Raw genomic sequence first — 16,330 nt, 5'->3', positions numbered from 1 at the left:
AATGGCATGAATCCACTCCCACCTATTTCATCCCCTCCCACTCCACTCCCACCTATTTCATCCCCACCCACTCCACTCCCACCTATTTCATCCCCACCCACTCCACTTCCATTCACCACCCCTCCCTACCTTTTCTCTTGGCACCTCCTGGATGGGTCATCCCTGCATCCCACCCACTGCCCTGGGTTAGAAACAGTGCAGGAAGACAAAACACATCCACAGCAAGGCTGCTTCATTTAATCGGCGACCCCCCCCCCCCTCCATCCCTTTATGCATAAAAGAAGACGGGAAGAAATCCCTTTGGGCTGCGTCAAAATATCATTCACACATAACCACTCCCTAATCCTCCATCCACTTCCTTCCATGTGACCCAATATCATCCATACACAACCATTCTCCACTCACCCCTATCTTCTGTCTTCTCCCTTCCTCAACAGATACCCCCATTTTACATAAGAACATAAGAATAAAGGAGACTGCAAGAGACCATAAGGCCTACACTAGGCAGCTACATATCCATCACCACCTGTCGTCCCCATCCATTAAGTTGTCTAATCGTTTTTTTTTTAAACAACTGATGGTTTTAGCGCTTACTACATGGTTACTAAGTTTATTCCATTCATCGACCACCCTATTGGTAAACCAATTTTTGCCTATTTCCTTTTTAAATCTAAATTTGTCCAGTTTATACCCATCACTGCAAGTCCTGCCCTGTTGTTTTATTATGATGACCTTGTTTGCATCTCCTTTTGCTCAATGCCTCTTTTATCTATCCATCTCATCCTCAGTTACCCCCTCATGTTCACACCATCCACCTCTGCCTTCCACACTTATTTCTACTAATCTCTCTTCACCCATTCTTCCCATGTGTCCAAACCATCCTAATACTCTTTCATCAATCTTATCTTCCAACTCCTTTTCCAACCCCCGCTCTCCTCCACCTCATTTCTCCTCTTCACCCCATTTCTCACTATATATAAATATATAAATATATATATATATAAATATATATAAATAAATATATATATAAATAAATATATATATATATAAATAGATATATATAAAAAATATATATATATATATAAATAAATATATATATACATACATATACCAAGGCTTTTTCCCCCTTACAAGGGGTGGTAGCCAAAAAGAAAAAGGCATAAAATCATTCCCACCCATTCCATCCCTGAATACACTCCACACCCCTCCACCCTCCCTCTCATCTTAGCACCTCCTGAATGACGGGTCATCCCTGCACCCTGTCCACTGCCCTGGGTCAGAAGCAGTGTTGCAAGACACAGCACATCCACAGCAAGGCCGCTTAATTAAATCGGCGACCCCCCCCTCTCCTTCCCCCCATTGCATAAAATGAGACGACGGGGAGAAATCCCTTCGGGCTGCGTCAAATTTTGCTCTCACATACTACCTCACCCCCCATCCCCCCACCCATTCCACCTCATGCAATCACAACATCATCCATATACAACCATTCTCCATTCACCCCTGTTTTCTGTCCTCTCCCGTCCTTCCTCAACAGACATTCCCCTCTTCCCCAAAGCCCCCTTCACCCCATCCATCCACCTCATCCTAGGACGTCCCCTCATGTTTACTCCCTCCACATCTGCCTTCCACACCTCTTTTACTAGTCTTTCTTCACTCATTCTTTCCATGTGTCCAAACCATCCTAATATTCTTTCATCAACCCTATCTCCCAGTTACTTTTCCACCCCAGTTCTCCTCCTCACCTCATTTCTCACTCTAGCCTAGTAACCCCTATCATACTTCTCAGACACCTCATCTCAAACACATTCAAACTCCTTCTCTCTTCTTCTCTTATGTTCCATGTTTCTGCCCCATACAGTGCTGTTGGCACAATCACTCCTTCATACAGTCTCCTCTTAGCATCCATTCCCAAATGTCTATTCCTCATTACACTCTTTAATCCACCAAGGCATTTACTCGTTTCTCTCAATCTACATTCTACCTCCACTTTCACTCCACCTTTCCCTGCCACATTTGCACCCAAGTATCTAAAACTATCCACTTCCTCCAGTCACTCTCCCTTAATGCTCACTTCCAGTCTACTGCCACTTTCATCCCTTGTACATCTCATCACCTTACTTTTACCCACATTTATCTTAAGCTTTCTTCTATCACATACTCTCCCAAACTCTGCCACCAACTTCCTCAATCCCTCCTCCAATCCTGCCACAAGCGCAGTGTCGTCCTCAAACAACAGCTTCACCTCCCACTTTTCTCCATTTTCTTTAACCATCTCCAATCCCTTGCCCACTACCCTTGCATTTACCTCTCGCACCACCCCATCCATGTATAAGTTGAACAGCCAGGACGACATAACGCATCCTTGACGAAGTTCCACCTTTACCTCGAACCACTCACTCTCTCCATTTCCAATCCTGACACAAGCTCTACTACTCTCATAAAAACTCTTGACAGCTCCCAGAAGCTTTCCTCCTATCCCATATATCTGCATAATCTCTCACAGTGCCTTCCTGTCTACCCTATCATAAGCCTTTTCCAGATCCATAAAAGCCCAAAAAACATCCTTCCCCTTTCCTATAGCTTTCTCACATATTTGTCTTACCACAAAGATCTGATCTAGACAACCTCTACCTGTCCTAAATCCACATTGTTCCTCACCAATTACTCCTTCTGTTCCTCTCCTAATCCTCTCAATCAAGATCCTCCCATAAGCCTTCCCAACTACACTTAACAAGCTAATCCCTCTGAAACTACTACATTCACACTTGTCCCCTTTTCCCTTGTAAAGAGGAACTATACAGGCACTCTACCCTCTCTCCAGCAAACATTAAATAACCTCACCAACCAGTCCACCATCACTGTACCTCCCTTTTTCAGACATTGTGCATGGCATCCATTCAGACCAGGTGCCTTACCTGCTTTCATCATCTTAACAACTGCCTTCACCTCATCCTTCCTTATTTCTCCTCCATTCTCCTCATTCATCACTCTTATTTTCTTTGCACTTTCCATTGCAGCAATCTTTCCTTCCCTATCCTCCTTCACATTTAGCAACTCCCTAAAATATTCTGCCCATCTTCCCCTTACTGCCTTCTCTTCCATTATCATCTCTCCATCTGCACCTTTTACCTTTTCTTCTCTACTTGATTCGCCTCCTCTTCCTCTCTTAATTTCTTTCCAAAACATCTTTTTATTACTTTCAAAATTTTCTGTCAAACTCTTACCCCATTTCACATCTGCTCTCCTCTTTGCAACCTTTACCTTTTGCTTTACTTCTCTTTTCTTTTCTTTGTACCTCTCATATGACTCCCTCATCCTATTTTGTAACCAATCTGTGAAAGCTCGCTTCTTCTCTTCTACAACCTTTTTTGTTTCCTCATCGCACCATTCACTACCCTTTCTTCTATTTCCCCCTGTCCTTCTTGTTCCACACACCATCCTTGCACACTTTATGACTCCCTCCTTGAACCATCCCCATTCCTCCTCCACACCCAGCTCTACTCTACCCTTTACTCCCTCCCACTCCTCCTTCAGCTTCTTTCCGTACTCCTTCTCCTTTTCCTTTTCATTCAAAGAGTTCACTCTAAGAACCTCCCTACCTTTTGTCCCTTTCCTTTTCCTCCATCTATCTTCCACTTTCAACTTACCTTCCACCAAAAAATGATCTGATATTCCCCCACCCTCTCCCCTTAGCACATGTACATCCTTAACTCTTTACCTATCATAATCCTATATATATATAAATAAATATATATATATATAAATAAATAAATAAGGGGTGGCCAAGTCACAACATAAGCACATTCCGCACCTATCTCAGACTCGTTCAAAACCCATGTCAACCCTCCCATTTTATCACCAGGTTGATAAATGGTTACCCCTGCCCAACCACACCACTCAGGTCAAAGGCAGTGTGTAGCATGTATTAGTATATTCCTCTGTATTTCTGCAGTAATTTACCCACTTGCATTAGACCCATTTTATATTACAAAACTAACATACATACCAAAGGTATTTTCCCCTTTACAAGGGAGGTAGCCAAAAAAAGACAAAATCTACTCCCACCCATTCCATCCCCATATATTCCACTCCCATCCACCCCCCTCCCTCCCTCCCTCTTATCTTGGCTCACATAAAGAACAGAAATTCTTAATTTTAGAAATTTGAAATATTACATTTGAACAAATATTGTTTAATTTGCAGGAAAGGCGAGTGGAGAAAAAATTGAATCGGAGTGCTTTTAGAGAAGAAAAGAAGAAACAGGAGAAAAGTCTCATTAATGCTCGGCATAACAAGAGTATTCCGGTTGTGTAATCTGAAAGCGGCAAAGTATATCATTGAAGCCGTCATGTTAAATATGAATTAGATTAAAAACAAAATAAAAGAGCTCATGTGGTCATATTTCAATGAAATATAATGTACGCAAACCATTTACTTGGCTTTTTTTTCACTTTTTGGTAAACTTCATTTTATGGCAAAATTTATATTTTGGCAAAAACTTCCTAGGAATGATACATGAGCTGTTTTTAGGAGGATGACTTCAACTATGTTATGGTATTCCTTCCTGTTTTGTCCTTGTCCCTTGTTGTTATTAAATTATATCAATTATAAAGATGGGTGACAAAAAAAAACAAAAAACAAAAAAACACCCAAGCAATGTTGTGATATACTATGTTTCCTGTGTTATATGAGGGAGTTTGTAGTCAATATCTGATTTGATAAGGGAAATGCTATAGTCATGGTGGTCAAGAAAAAGGAAACTCTTCACTAGATGCTGTGATTCATTTACTTTATTGGATAAGCCTGTGAAAGTTTCCTTCCCATAAATTTATTTTTAGTTAACTCCTTTACTAGAGGTATTAATTACAAACTCTTAAGATACATCATAGTAGATAAAGAAATATATGAATGACCACTTAATATTTTTGCCATATTGGATTATATAATGTAGCTGACCGAAGATCTATATAGTTTGAACTGCTGTTGAAGAGAATTTAAGAATTAAAAAAATAAATGGCTTCTGAATATGTGTATCCAAGCTATTGTTTCCGCTGAATGTAGGGGTATTAATCCACATAAGTATTATGATGCCTATAATACTACAAGCACAATTCCTATATTCTTTTATTCCAATATATTAACCTTTAAAAAATAAATAAAGATGTTCTTTAATTGCGAGCTTGCACCACCATATGTGCACCCCTTCCTATTCTTCAATATGTAGCCAGAGTTAGAGGAGTTACCGCTGCACCAACAGTCATTTGCTTTTCTTATCAGTACCATGTAGCTTATGTTGCAAGTGTAGGGGGGGGAGGTTGAGATGATCCTGTTCACAAGAGTCTCATCCAAGATTGAACATCATTTTATGAACAAGAGAAATTAAAATCCTTGTTCAGCCAATATAACAAACAGATTTATGGCACAAAACAAGCTCAGCTGCTAAAATATCCAACATGTGAAGTTTATTTGACTTGAATGTATCAGATCAGATGACAATGCCATCACTTTTTTTTTCCATTCTTTCTTTTTTCTTAAAATCATTGACTTGTCATTAAGAATAGTTAAAAGAAAATGTTAGTCAGATTTTCAAAAATCTATTTTATCAAAATAATGACCTAAAACATGCTATAAAAATCTTGATATATTTGCAGTTTCTTTGGTTGCACTTATGCAGGACTGATATTTTTCCTTAATGTTGGTAAAATTTAGCAATAAATTTCATGCCCTGTAACTGCAATATAGCTATCAGTCAATATTTTACAAAAAATGTTTTATTAATCATTAAATTACCAAATAATTTGTCTCTCCTTATCCTGTCTTTTTCCACAAGGAAAAATTAAATCCAGTTTTAAAAATAAATATACTTTATACATAATTATATACACTTGAAAATTAACCTGAAAATTAAACTAAGAATTTGCAAACTTAACTGTCTGCTCTAAACTCTTCAGCTGACGATATCCAATCTGAATGTACTGTTTTATGGCAACCTGTTAAAAAATTATAATACTTTATTACATATAAAAATATTTACATCAAAGTTTATGTATACACATACACAAAAAGAATAAATTATGTACCTCATCATCACAGTGCCTCTGTGCTTCAAAGTCGTTCCTTGCCCAAGCTTGCAACTCCTGCTGATGGGATTTGTCAGGCAGCTTTTGTATTTCACGCAATATACTTCGATACAGCTTTAGCACTTCATTCCGCAGCATAAACTGGGCAAGAAAAGCAATATAGAAAACCTGATCTTAATAACAACAATCTAAACATCTTTTGTCACTAACTCCACATTGTATGGTTTGAGGTAAAGGTGGGAATGCACTAAGGATGCATCATGTTGCCAAGGCTGTTCAATATGGACATGGATGCATAATGTACCACACAAAAGGTACTAAGAAAACTTGAAATAATAGGTGGTGTACAAGGAAAGTTATTGAAATAGATGGAAGATTTCCTGAATGGGAGAGAAAGGATGGTACTTAAAAGACCCCCATCTGGGGGTATTGGCTGCATGTTATTGTGGCAAAGTAGCATGCAGTTGATACTTTTGGGTCTATATGGGGTGCCCCTGCAGACCAGAGTTGCATACCATTTTGTCTGTGATAGAGGAAATCTCCGTTCATAGAGAAATGATGACACTTTTATTAAACTGACTGTCCCTCCGATATGCTGTCTCCCAACCCCTTGTTACTGTACTGTACCATTTCTCTGAATATTCATTTCCATTTTTTGCCTACCCTGTGGTGGGGAAAAAAAGAATGCTGCCACCAAGTCTTCCCACTTGAGTCATATGATACGACAAAAAACGGGATGGGGATAGGACTAGGAATCCTGCTACCTGTAGCCCCACAGGGGACATTCCTAAAAAAATTAAAGGCATAAGAGGGTCTGGGAGTTTTCCAACCAGTACCCTATGGGTTGGGTCTTTTAATTTGTCTGGATGTGGTACTGATAAGAGAAGAAGGGATGAGATAGGCAGTATGTGAGAAGAAAGATGTGTTGGCAATGAGTGAAACTAAGATGAAAGGGAAGGGTGAGTGTAGTTGGGAGGTTCTTGGGAGTGAAGAGAGGACAAGGGAGAGAAGGGGTGGCTATACTAGTAAGTGAAGAGATAGGTAAGTATGTAGTGGAGTGGAAGGAGGTTTCTTCATAATGTGGATAAGGTGAATCTGGGAAGGGAGATGTGGGTTTTTGTAAGTGTGTATGAGCCTGGTAGTGAAATGAGCATAGAGGAAAGGGAGGCTTTTGGATGGATTTAAATGAGTGCATAGAGAGATTAGGGAGAAATGTCAATGTAGTTGTATTGGGAAAAGCCTATTACTACTACTCTCTTGGTCCTAATGTCATGGTGGGAGTAGAAATGAATTAAATAATTTTTGTTAGTGGGTTTTCTACATACTAATTCAAGCTGGTTACCATGTTTAAAGATATGCGTGTCCAAGAAAGGAAGAGAATCGGGGAATTCTTCCTCTAGGGAAAACTGAATGGTGGGCTCTACTTTGTTTAATGCTGTCTGCAAGCGATGAAGATAGAACGCCTGGGTGTGACGAGCATGATATCATTCACATATCGCAGCCAGGTCACATGCTCTGGAACAATGTTAGCAAAGGGTCCTGTTTCTAGAAATTCCATAAACAAATTGGCCAGGACCAAGAGAGGAGTAGTAATAGGCTTTTTTCTTAGGGCACTTAGGATATGCAGTGCAAAATACTTAGAAGAGGAGTGCAGGTTTATTAAAGAGACCTTTTTAACACTAAAATTCCCAGAATTTCTTTTAGATAATTGCAGAAAGCAGGCCGCTAAGATTCGGGAAAGCTGTAGGCAGCAGGACAACACAGCAAAACGTCTTGTGTTGCCAACCAGTGACATTGCCACCAACCTGAGACATATTTTAAGAACCACTAATTTGGAAGTAGTGTGCCAGACCAGCAGGATGATAAAAGACATCACGAAGACGAGAACATACAACAACCAAAGCTGATGTTTATCGTATTCCGTGCTCGGGATGTGATAAAGTTTACATCGAAGAAATGTTACGCAACCTGAACACACGAATACGTGAACACCGTTACAACGTCAGGCATGATGTCACCACCAATGCATGTGTGACACATAGAAACAGGGAAAACCAACTTATGGACTGGAAGAATGCAGAGCTGCTGATACGAGAACCAGACAAGATCCGTAGGAAGTGTTTGGAAGCAGCGATCATTCAAGGAATGAACACTATTGAACAAAATAGGGGCATGTTCAACATCTCACCCCACATAATTCCCCTAATACCCATGGCCAGCAAAATTTTAAACCACCCTTTGTGAGCATTTTGTCCACGGACGTTTGGGCCAGCATTCTCAACCTTTCCCAGTATTCAATCCCACTTCTCCTCCTCTTCCTTCACCCCCTACTTCTTTTCTCTCCCCATTCCCTCCTTTCCCCTTATTTAATCTCAAGCATATGTATCTCAACTTGTACTTGAAAAAGCTGTAATAAGCGAAACATCATACAAATAAAGGCTCCGTCCTCATATGGTGTTTAACTCATCAGAGTGGTACTTAGAGACAAAAATTCGAACTGGGAAGATGTGAAGAGTGGCATCCCACAAGGCTCTGTACTGGCTCCTTTAATGTTTGCCATACATATTTATGATATGGATGAGGGAGTAAACTGTTACATGTTCTTTGCTGACAATGCCAAATTACATAAGAGAGTAAGAACAGAAGAAGATTGCAGATTGCTACAAGAAGATCTAGACAAAATATGGGAATGGAGTCAGAGATGTGAGATGAACTTCAACATTAAGAAATGTAGCATAATGGAATTTGGAAAAAGCAAAAATAGAATATTGGGTCAATATAAAATTGGAAACAAGGAAGTCAAAAAAGTCAATTCAGAAAGGGACCTAGGAGTGATCATCTCAAATGACTTAACACCTGATAAACGTGTCAATAAATTATTTGACTTATACTTAAGATCAATGAAAGTGGTCTTCGACTACATGGATGAAGAAATGGTAAAGAAAATAGTGGTTACACTAATAAGACCTAAACTAGAGTATGCTGCAACACTGGCACCTAGCACAAAAAAGAACAAGAAAATTAGAAAGAATCCAAAGAGCAGTGACAAAAATGGCACCTACACTATCAAATTTGACATACAAAGATTGGAGAAATTACATCTATCAACACTGAAAGAGAAAAGAAAGAGGTGATTTGTTGACCATTTACAGAATTATGAAAGGGATGGAAATTCTCGATAGACAACTTATTAAAATGGGATAGAAGAGAAACAAGAGGACACGAAAAGAAGCTAAAGAAGGACAGTTACAGAAGAGACCTAAAAAAGAATAGCTTCCCACATAGAGTGATAGATGTCTGGAACAAACTAAACTATCTAGCGATAGTTAGAACCATCTTGACTATGCGGTACAGTTTTGGTCTCCGTCCTACAAAATGGACATAAATTCACTAGAATCAGTACAGAGAAGAATGACAAAAATGATACATGGACTCGGAAATTTGCCTTACGAAGAGAGGCTTTGGCACCTAAACTTACACTCTGGAAAGACGCAGAGTGCGGGGTGATCTAATAGAAGTGTTCAAGTGGATCAAAGGCTATGACAAGGGTGAAGCTAACAAGGTCATCATAATAAAACAACAGGGCAGGACTCGCAGTAATGGGTATAAACTGGACAAATTTAGATTTAAGAAGGAAATAGGCAAGAATTGGTTTACTAATAGGGTGGTCGATGAATGGAATAAACTTAGTAACCATGTATTAAGCACTGAAACTCTCAGTTGTTTTAAAAAATGATTAGACAGCTTTATGGATGGGGACGACAGGTGGTGATGGATACGGAGCTGCCTAGTGTAGGCCTTATGGTCTCTTGCAGTCTCCTTTATTCTTATGTTCTTATGAGAAACTGTGAGTGCCAAAACTATACATGATTTTAAGAATAAACTGGACGTGGAAAACAGGTCACTATGAGTATAGCTCTCATCCCATAAAATACAACTAAGTAAATAGGGCTATAGAGAGGAGGATGCCTAGTCCCACACTCCGTTCCATTTTAGCTGCCTTAACGATCTGAGTGGGAAGACTTCGAGGCAGCATTCTTCCTCCTACCACAGGGGAAATACAAAAATGGAAATATATACTCAAAGAAGTGGTACAAGACAGTATTAACCACTTTGGTACGATGACGCCTACATAGGCACAAGTGAGTATATGAGTATGCCGGCATCAGCGTCTTGATTATATATTTAGATTAGGTTAGTTTTGGTTATGTTTGGTTAGGTTAGGTTTGTTTAGGCTTGGTTAGGTTAGGTAAATTCAGTTAATGTTTGATCATAATGCCAAATACGCCACAATGCTGTATTCACTATTATGATCGGCTATAAATTTTGGTAGTGACATAAGTGGTTATGTTGCATTTGTGCATCCTCAGAACACTGCCATTCTCCTAGCCATGAAAATTCAGAGTGCAGCTACCATACCAATATCCTGTACATTAGGTTTTCACATTGCAGCAAAGTAGGCATTTGATTACAATTTTGTTCACTACATAATTATAAGATGAAATTTTTTATAAAGATAGGAACCCACACATCTGCTGGCGGCGCCACCATTGCAGATGGAATTTTTCTGCCGTAATTTTTTGTGACTCTTTCTATTGGCTTCCCTTAGAATTTGAACTTTGGTAGTGTTCAATGCATGCACAAGTGGTTCAAAAAGTCTTTCTGTTCTATAAGTTTTGAAGTTGTTAAAAAATAGAAGGATTTTCACCAATTAAAATTAAATTTGGATAATTGCAGTGGCAATTTATTTTTTCAAGTGGAAATCTAAAGTGAAGACAGTTATATAAGCACTTTTTAATGTGATATTTGTGTTTTTTACCTTGTTTTTTCCCAAAAATTACTTCAAGATTGTTGTTAATGTCATGGCTGCACATTTGCTGTCAGAAAATACATTTTGGATTGTCAGGTTTTGTTGCTAGATGCCACCTAGCAGCAATCCTTCTATTTCTGAAGAACTGAATCTAAACATCTAGAACAGGAAGACATTACCACCTGCGCATGCATCAAATGCTACCAGAGTTCAAACTCAGGAGAACCTAGTTGAATGGGTCACTCAAAATTGTGGTGGCAAAATGCAATCTGCGACGGTGGCACTGCCCACAGACCATGTACAGTCTTAATTGTTGCCATGGTAACATGATCAGTGTTAGTGAGGATGGCATAAAAGGAAGGTCCTACACTGTTTTTGACATGCTTAAGTAATTTTTTGACCCATAAAATAGTTATATGTCAAGATGCATTTAAATTGGACCAGCGTTTTGTATTTTATGAATTATTATCTCCAAATTGACAACTTAATCATTGCCATGGAAATGCAAATTTAGTATGATACAGATGTCCCACATTATTTTTGACATGTCCAGGTGATTTGTTTACCCACAAAACCCATGAATTCAAAGTATCATTAAAACTGGATCAGTTGTTTAGAGTTTGTGTTTCTCTTTGGCAAAATCTTTACCCGAGTTTGTATGTCTACTTAATTCTCACCTCTTGTTTTAAGCAGTCAAGCCAAAAATTCAGAATTGCAGAAAACTTCAAAATGTTGGATCTCCTTTATTTTTCAAGCTATTTAAAAAATTAACAAAGTATTTGGGAGGGAGGGTGGAGGGGAGTGGAGTGTATTTAGGGATGGAATGGGTGAGAATGATTTTATGCCTTTTTCTTTTTGGCTACCTCCCTTGTAAGGGGGAAAAAGCCTTGGTTATGTATGTAGGTACAGTATGTTCAATATGTGCGAAGATCTGGAGTCTGGGATCCATGTTGTAAGGGGAGAAGTGTAAACACCAGACTCAAAGTGGGAAGTTTAATGCCCGACGTTTCAGTCCTAGTCCTAGGACCGTCTTCAGGGGTGTGAAAATGTAGTGTTCAAATAAGCTATTATACTGTCTGTGGTTGGAATTGGGAGAGGTATTCCGCACTGCAGAAGCTGTCCGGGTTCCCCTCCTCTTCCAGTCGCTCCGAGTACCGGATGACTGGACCACCTTACATATTTAATTTACAAAGAATAAATGCATCATAATAAAATTAAATACAACAAAGTACAATACAATACAATAAAATGCAATGAAATAAAATGTAATAAAATAAGATAAACTGGCACTTGTGCAACAATTGAAAAATGCACGACGCACTTGTACGCGGAGGAAATAAATATAATAGAATAATAAAATAACATAAAGTACAACAAAATCAAATATAGTACAATAAAACAAGGCAATAAAATGAAATAAATAAAATGGTACTTATGCGACAATTGAATGTGCACTATGCACTTATGGGCAAAGGAAATAAATTAAAACTTGATCACCCACACTGTGAGTTTTGTTCACCTTGTCCACTCTCGCTCACGTAGTCTGAAAGGAAGCCAATTTATGCTACGTCTGTGTTTGAGTTTTTAGCGCCCAGGTATACAGGGTTTAAATCTATGCACCGGTTTACGTTTATTTGAACACTGTATATTTTCACACCCCTGAAGACGGTCCTAGGACTAGGACTGAAACGTCGGGCATTAAACTTCCCACTTTGAGTCTGGTGTTTACGCTTCTCCCCTTACAGTATGTACAGTATGTATTTGGTATTTTTTTTTAGAAGTGCACACCTACATAATATAGTAATAGAAAATTAAATAATAATTTGTAAATCATAATACATCAACGTAATATACATTATTCTTGGTGGAAATCAATTATAGAAACAGTTGCCAAAAGCTATAAACAAACAAATGAAATTGCAAAGACTCCTTTAGACGCCATCTTTGTTTTTATAAATGCGGAGGTCAGATATGACAATGACGGGCTGATGACCTCTAGAATTACGGGTACTACATTACTAAATGCAGGTTAGGTTAGGTAGGCAGGTTTGGTTAGGCTAGGTAAGTACGTTGATTAGGTTAGGTAGGTTAAGTTGGGTTTGAATATATGAATTTGACATACTTTAATTTCTTTGACCTCTGCCTTTACCAAACCAAACATGGCATCTCAAGTAGTCAAAACTGCTACATTTGTTTATTAAAAGCTTTCAGTAACTGTTTCTATTATTGATGTCTGCCAAGAATAATGGGTAAATCTTTAGTTTCGACCATGGGAGTAATATAGCAATAGAAAATTAAATATTAATTTTGTAAATTAAAATGTATCAACATAATATGCAATTTTGTGTGCGGATATGAAAAACAAAAAAGGTGCTAAAACAGATTTCTTAAGTAACGAAGTCGTGTACGACGAATGGTACGCCATGTTTGTTATGGTAGATGCCGACGTCGAAGAAATGAAAGGATGATAAATTCGTCTAAGGTAAACTAAACTAACCTAACCTAACCTGTGTTTAATAAATCATTACCTGCAAATTAGATGTCATCCGGCTCGTCCTCGTTGTCGTCGTCGTGAGAGACGTTGGCGGGCTTTTCAACCACTCTCTCAGCTTGCGGAGTATACAAATTAATATTTAATTTTCTATTGCTATATTCCTCCCATGGTCGAAACTAAAGATTTACCGGTTAGGTTAGGTTAGTTTAGTTTACCTTAGACGAATTTATCATCCTTTTATTTCTTCGTCGTCAGCATATACCATAACAAACATGGCATCCCGATCCTATGCTACCGACTTCGTTCATTAGCATATTTAGCTTATAGCAAGGTATTTATATTTTCATTTCCGCACACAAAATTGCATATTACATTGATACATTTTAATTTACAAAATTAATATTTAATTTTCTATTGCTATATTCCTCCCATGGTCGAAACTAAAGATTTACCGAATAATGTATATTTATTTTAGTACCTAATAAAGTCAATACATATTTATCAATGAGGAACAAAAGTGTATAAGCCATAATTCATCTAATAATAACATAATAGGTTCATTGGGTTTACCCAAGGTACCACCAATTGAACCTCGCTGTCAATAAAAAATTAACAAAATTTGCGTAAGTTTTTACCGTCAATTTATAGTTTCACCCAACCAATTCTTGTATATTTCAGACATGTTTTGCAACACGCATTACTCAATTTAATGCTCCCCACCCAAAAACCCAGATTTCCCACAGGTCCCCTAAGATCGTTGGGGAGATGTAGGCCTGCATAAGTTTAAAATTCATTACTTGACTACTACGCATTTGCAACGGAAATGATGAACACCATAAATCAATACATAACATATCTCACCAGAAACACATAAGCCACATAAGAAAATCGTTGGTTAGGTGAAACTATAAACTGTCCGTTTTTACATCCTTGAAAGTTGATGGATTGGAGGGAGGCAACTTTGAACTTACAATTAAATCCAACAGTAAGAAAAGCAAGTAGGGGTTCCATTTATCGTCTCTTTCCTTTAGAATATTCATTACCAACAATATATCTATAAATGTTTTATAAATGTTTCTTGACCTCATAGTTGCTACGTGTAAGGAAAAATAAAAACTAACATTGCCCTGTGGCTACTAAATTTATACGCCTTACCCTCTTTAAGCTCATTGCATTCGGTGGGAGTCTCGCCATATGAACAATATGGGTTATTTTCATTCTGTTTTCTTGATAATATCAAAGTTGACCGTCAAACTGTACTTGGAGAGCAGCAGTAACTATAGTAGTAGTAGTGACTAGTGACCACAGTTTTGTTATTGTTTACAACAATGTGTCAAATATATATTCACAAGGCGCTAGATTTCCACGAAATACATTAAAAGCGCTACATTTTTATCTAATAGAACAATTGTTTCAATCAATCAACCACTTCGAGTCCAATATTGAAAAAAGGTCTCATACCATTGCATGACTGCACCAACATCTGCAACGTTACTCCTGCAAACTTCTCCATCTAGCCCAATAAATTATATAGACCTAAAAACCTCACTCGAATTCCAAGTAAAATATGAATAAATAGATACATACATACATACATATACTGTACCAAAGTTTTTCCCCCTACATGGGAGGTAGCCAAAAAGTAAAAGGCATAGAAAGCACTCCCACCCATTCCATTTCCTACATATTCCACTCCCCTCCACTCTCCTCCCTCCCTCTTATCTTGGTACCTCCTGGATGACGGGTCATCCCTGCATCCTGTCCACTGCCCTGGGTCAGAAGCAGTGTCGCAAGGCACAGCACATCCACAGCAAGGGCGCTTCATAAATTTGGCGACCCCCCCTCTCCGTCCCCTCATGCAGAAAAGGGAGAAATCCCTTCGGGCTGCGTCCTTTTCTCTCTCTCTCTCTCTCTCTCTCTCTCTCTCTCTCTCTCTCTCTCTCTCTCTCTCTCTCTCTCTCTCTCTCTCTCTCTCTCTCTCTCTCTCTCTCATACATACTTCCTCACCCCCCATCCCCCCCTCATGCATCACAGGATCATCTATACATAACCCTTCTCCATTCACCCCTATCTTCTGTCCTCTCCCGTCCTTCCTCCATAGACATTCCTCTCTTTTGTAATGCCCCTTTCACCCCATCCATCCATCTCATCCTAGGACGCCCTCTCATATTTAATCCTTCCACCTCTGCCTTCCACATTTCTTTTACTAATCTCTCTTCACTCATTCTTTCCATGTTTCCAAACCATCCTAATACCCTTTCATCAACCCTATCTCCCAGTTCCTTTTCCACCCCTCTTCTCCTCCTCACCTCCTCATTTCTCACTCTTTCTAGCCTAGTAACCTCTATCATACTTCTCAGACATTTCATCTCGAACACATTCAAACTCCTTCTCTCTTCCTCTCTCATGTTCCATGTTTCTGCCCCGTACAATGCTTTTGGCACTATCACTCCTTCATATAACCTCCTCTTAGTATCTATTCCCAGATGTCTATTTCTCATTACAGTTTTCAATCCACCAAGGCATTTACTTGCTTTTCTCAATCTACATTCTACCTCCACCCCCACTCCTCCCTTCCCTGCCACATTCACAACCAAGTATCTAAAACTATCCACTTCCTCCAGTCTTTCGCCCTTAATGCTCACCTCCAGCCTGCTGTCACTCTCTCCCCTTGTACATCTCATCACCTTACTTTTGCCCACATTTATCTTCAGCTTCCTTCTTTCACACACCTTCTCAAACTCTGTCACTAACTTCCTCAATCCCTCCTCTGATCCTGCTACAAGCGCAGTGTCGTCTGCAAACAACAACTTTAATCATCTCCAACTCCTGACCCACTACCCTTGCATTCACCTCTCGCATCCCCCCATCCATGTAAAGATTGAACAGCCAGGGCGACATAACACATCCCAGACGAAGTCCCACCTTTACCTCAAACCATTC

General features: G+C 38.9%; 2 protein-coding genes across 5 annotated transcripts in view; one reads left to right on the top strand and one right to left on the bottom strand.

Moving 5' to 3' along the window:
* The window catches only part of LTV1 (LTV1 ribosome biogenesis factor), a 43,340-nt gene extending 38,222 nt beyond the window's left edge, over positions 1-5,118 (top strand). The window contains exon 10 of the mRNA XM_076198889.1: positions 4,207-5,118. Within this exon, the coding sequence (XP_076055004.1) occupies positions 4,207-4,317 (111 nt within the window). The 3' untranslated portion in view covers positions 4,318-5,118. The remainder of the gene's footprint in view (positions 1-4,206) is intronic.
* Positions 4,579-14,782, bottom strand: LOC143033442 (LYR motif-containing protein 2). 4 transcript variants are annotated; one of them, XM_076198890.1, is made up of 3 exons: positions 14,543-14,782; positions 6,084-6,251; positions 4,579-6,012 (listed from the first exon to the last, which is right to left on the bottom strand). In XM_076198890.1, exons 1-3 carry the CDS (start codon positions 14,603-14,605, stop codon positions 5,929-5,931), a joined length of 315 nt encoding a protein of 104 aa, XP_076055005.1. In that variant the 5' UTR covers positions 14,606-14,782; the 3' UTR covers positions 4,579-5,928. The 4 variants fall into 4 exon arrangements, with proteins under 4 accessions (XP_076055005.1, XP_076055006.1, XP_076055007.1 ...); XM_076198891.1 differs by having other exon boundaries at positions 4,579-5,993; positions 14,543-14,739; XM_076198892.1 differs by having other exon boundaries at positions 6,084-6,224; positions 14,543-14,739.
* Positions 14,783-16,330: the final 1,548 nt, after the last annotated feature.

This window comes from Oratosquilla oratoria, chromosome 15 (assembly GCF_046742065.1).
Source record: "Oratosquilla oratoria isolate Oo_2021 chromosome 15, ASM4674206v1, whole genome shotgun sequence".
In the NCBI taxonomy this organism is placed as follows: domain Eukaryota; kingdom Metazoa; phylum Arthropoda; class Malacostraca; order Stomatopoda; family Squillidae; genus Oratosquilla; species Oratosquilla oratoria.
Note: the sequence above shows the minus strand (reverse complement) of the source record. Positions and strands in the feature narration are given on the sequence as shown.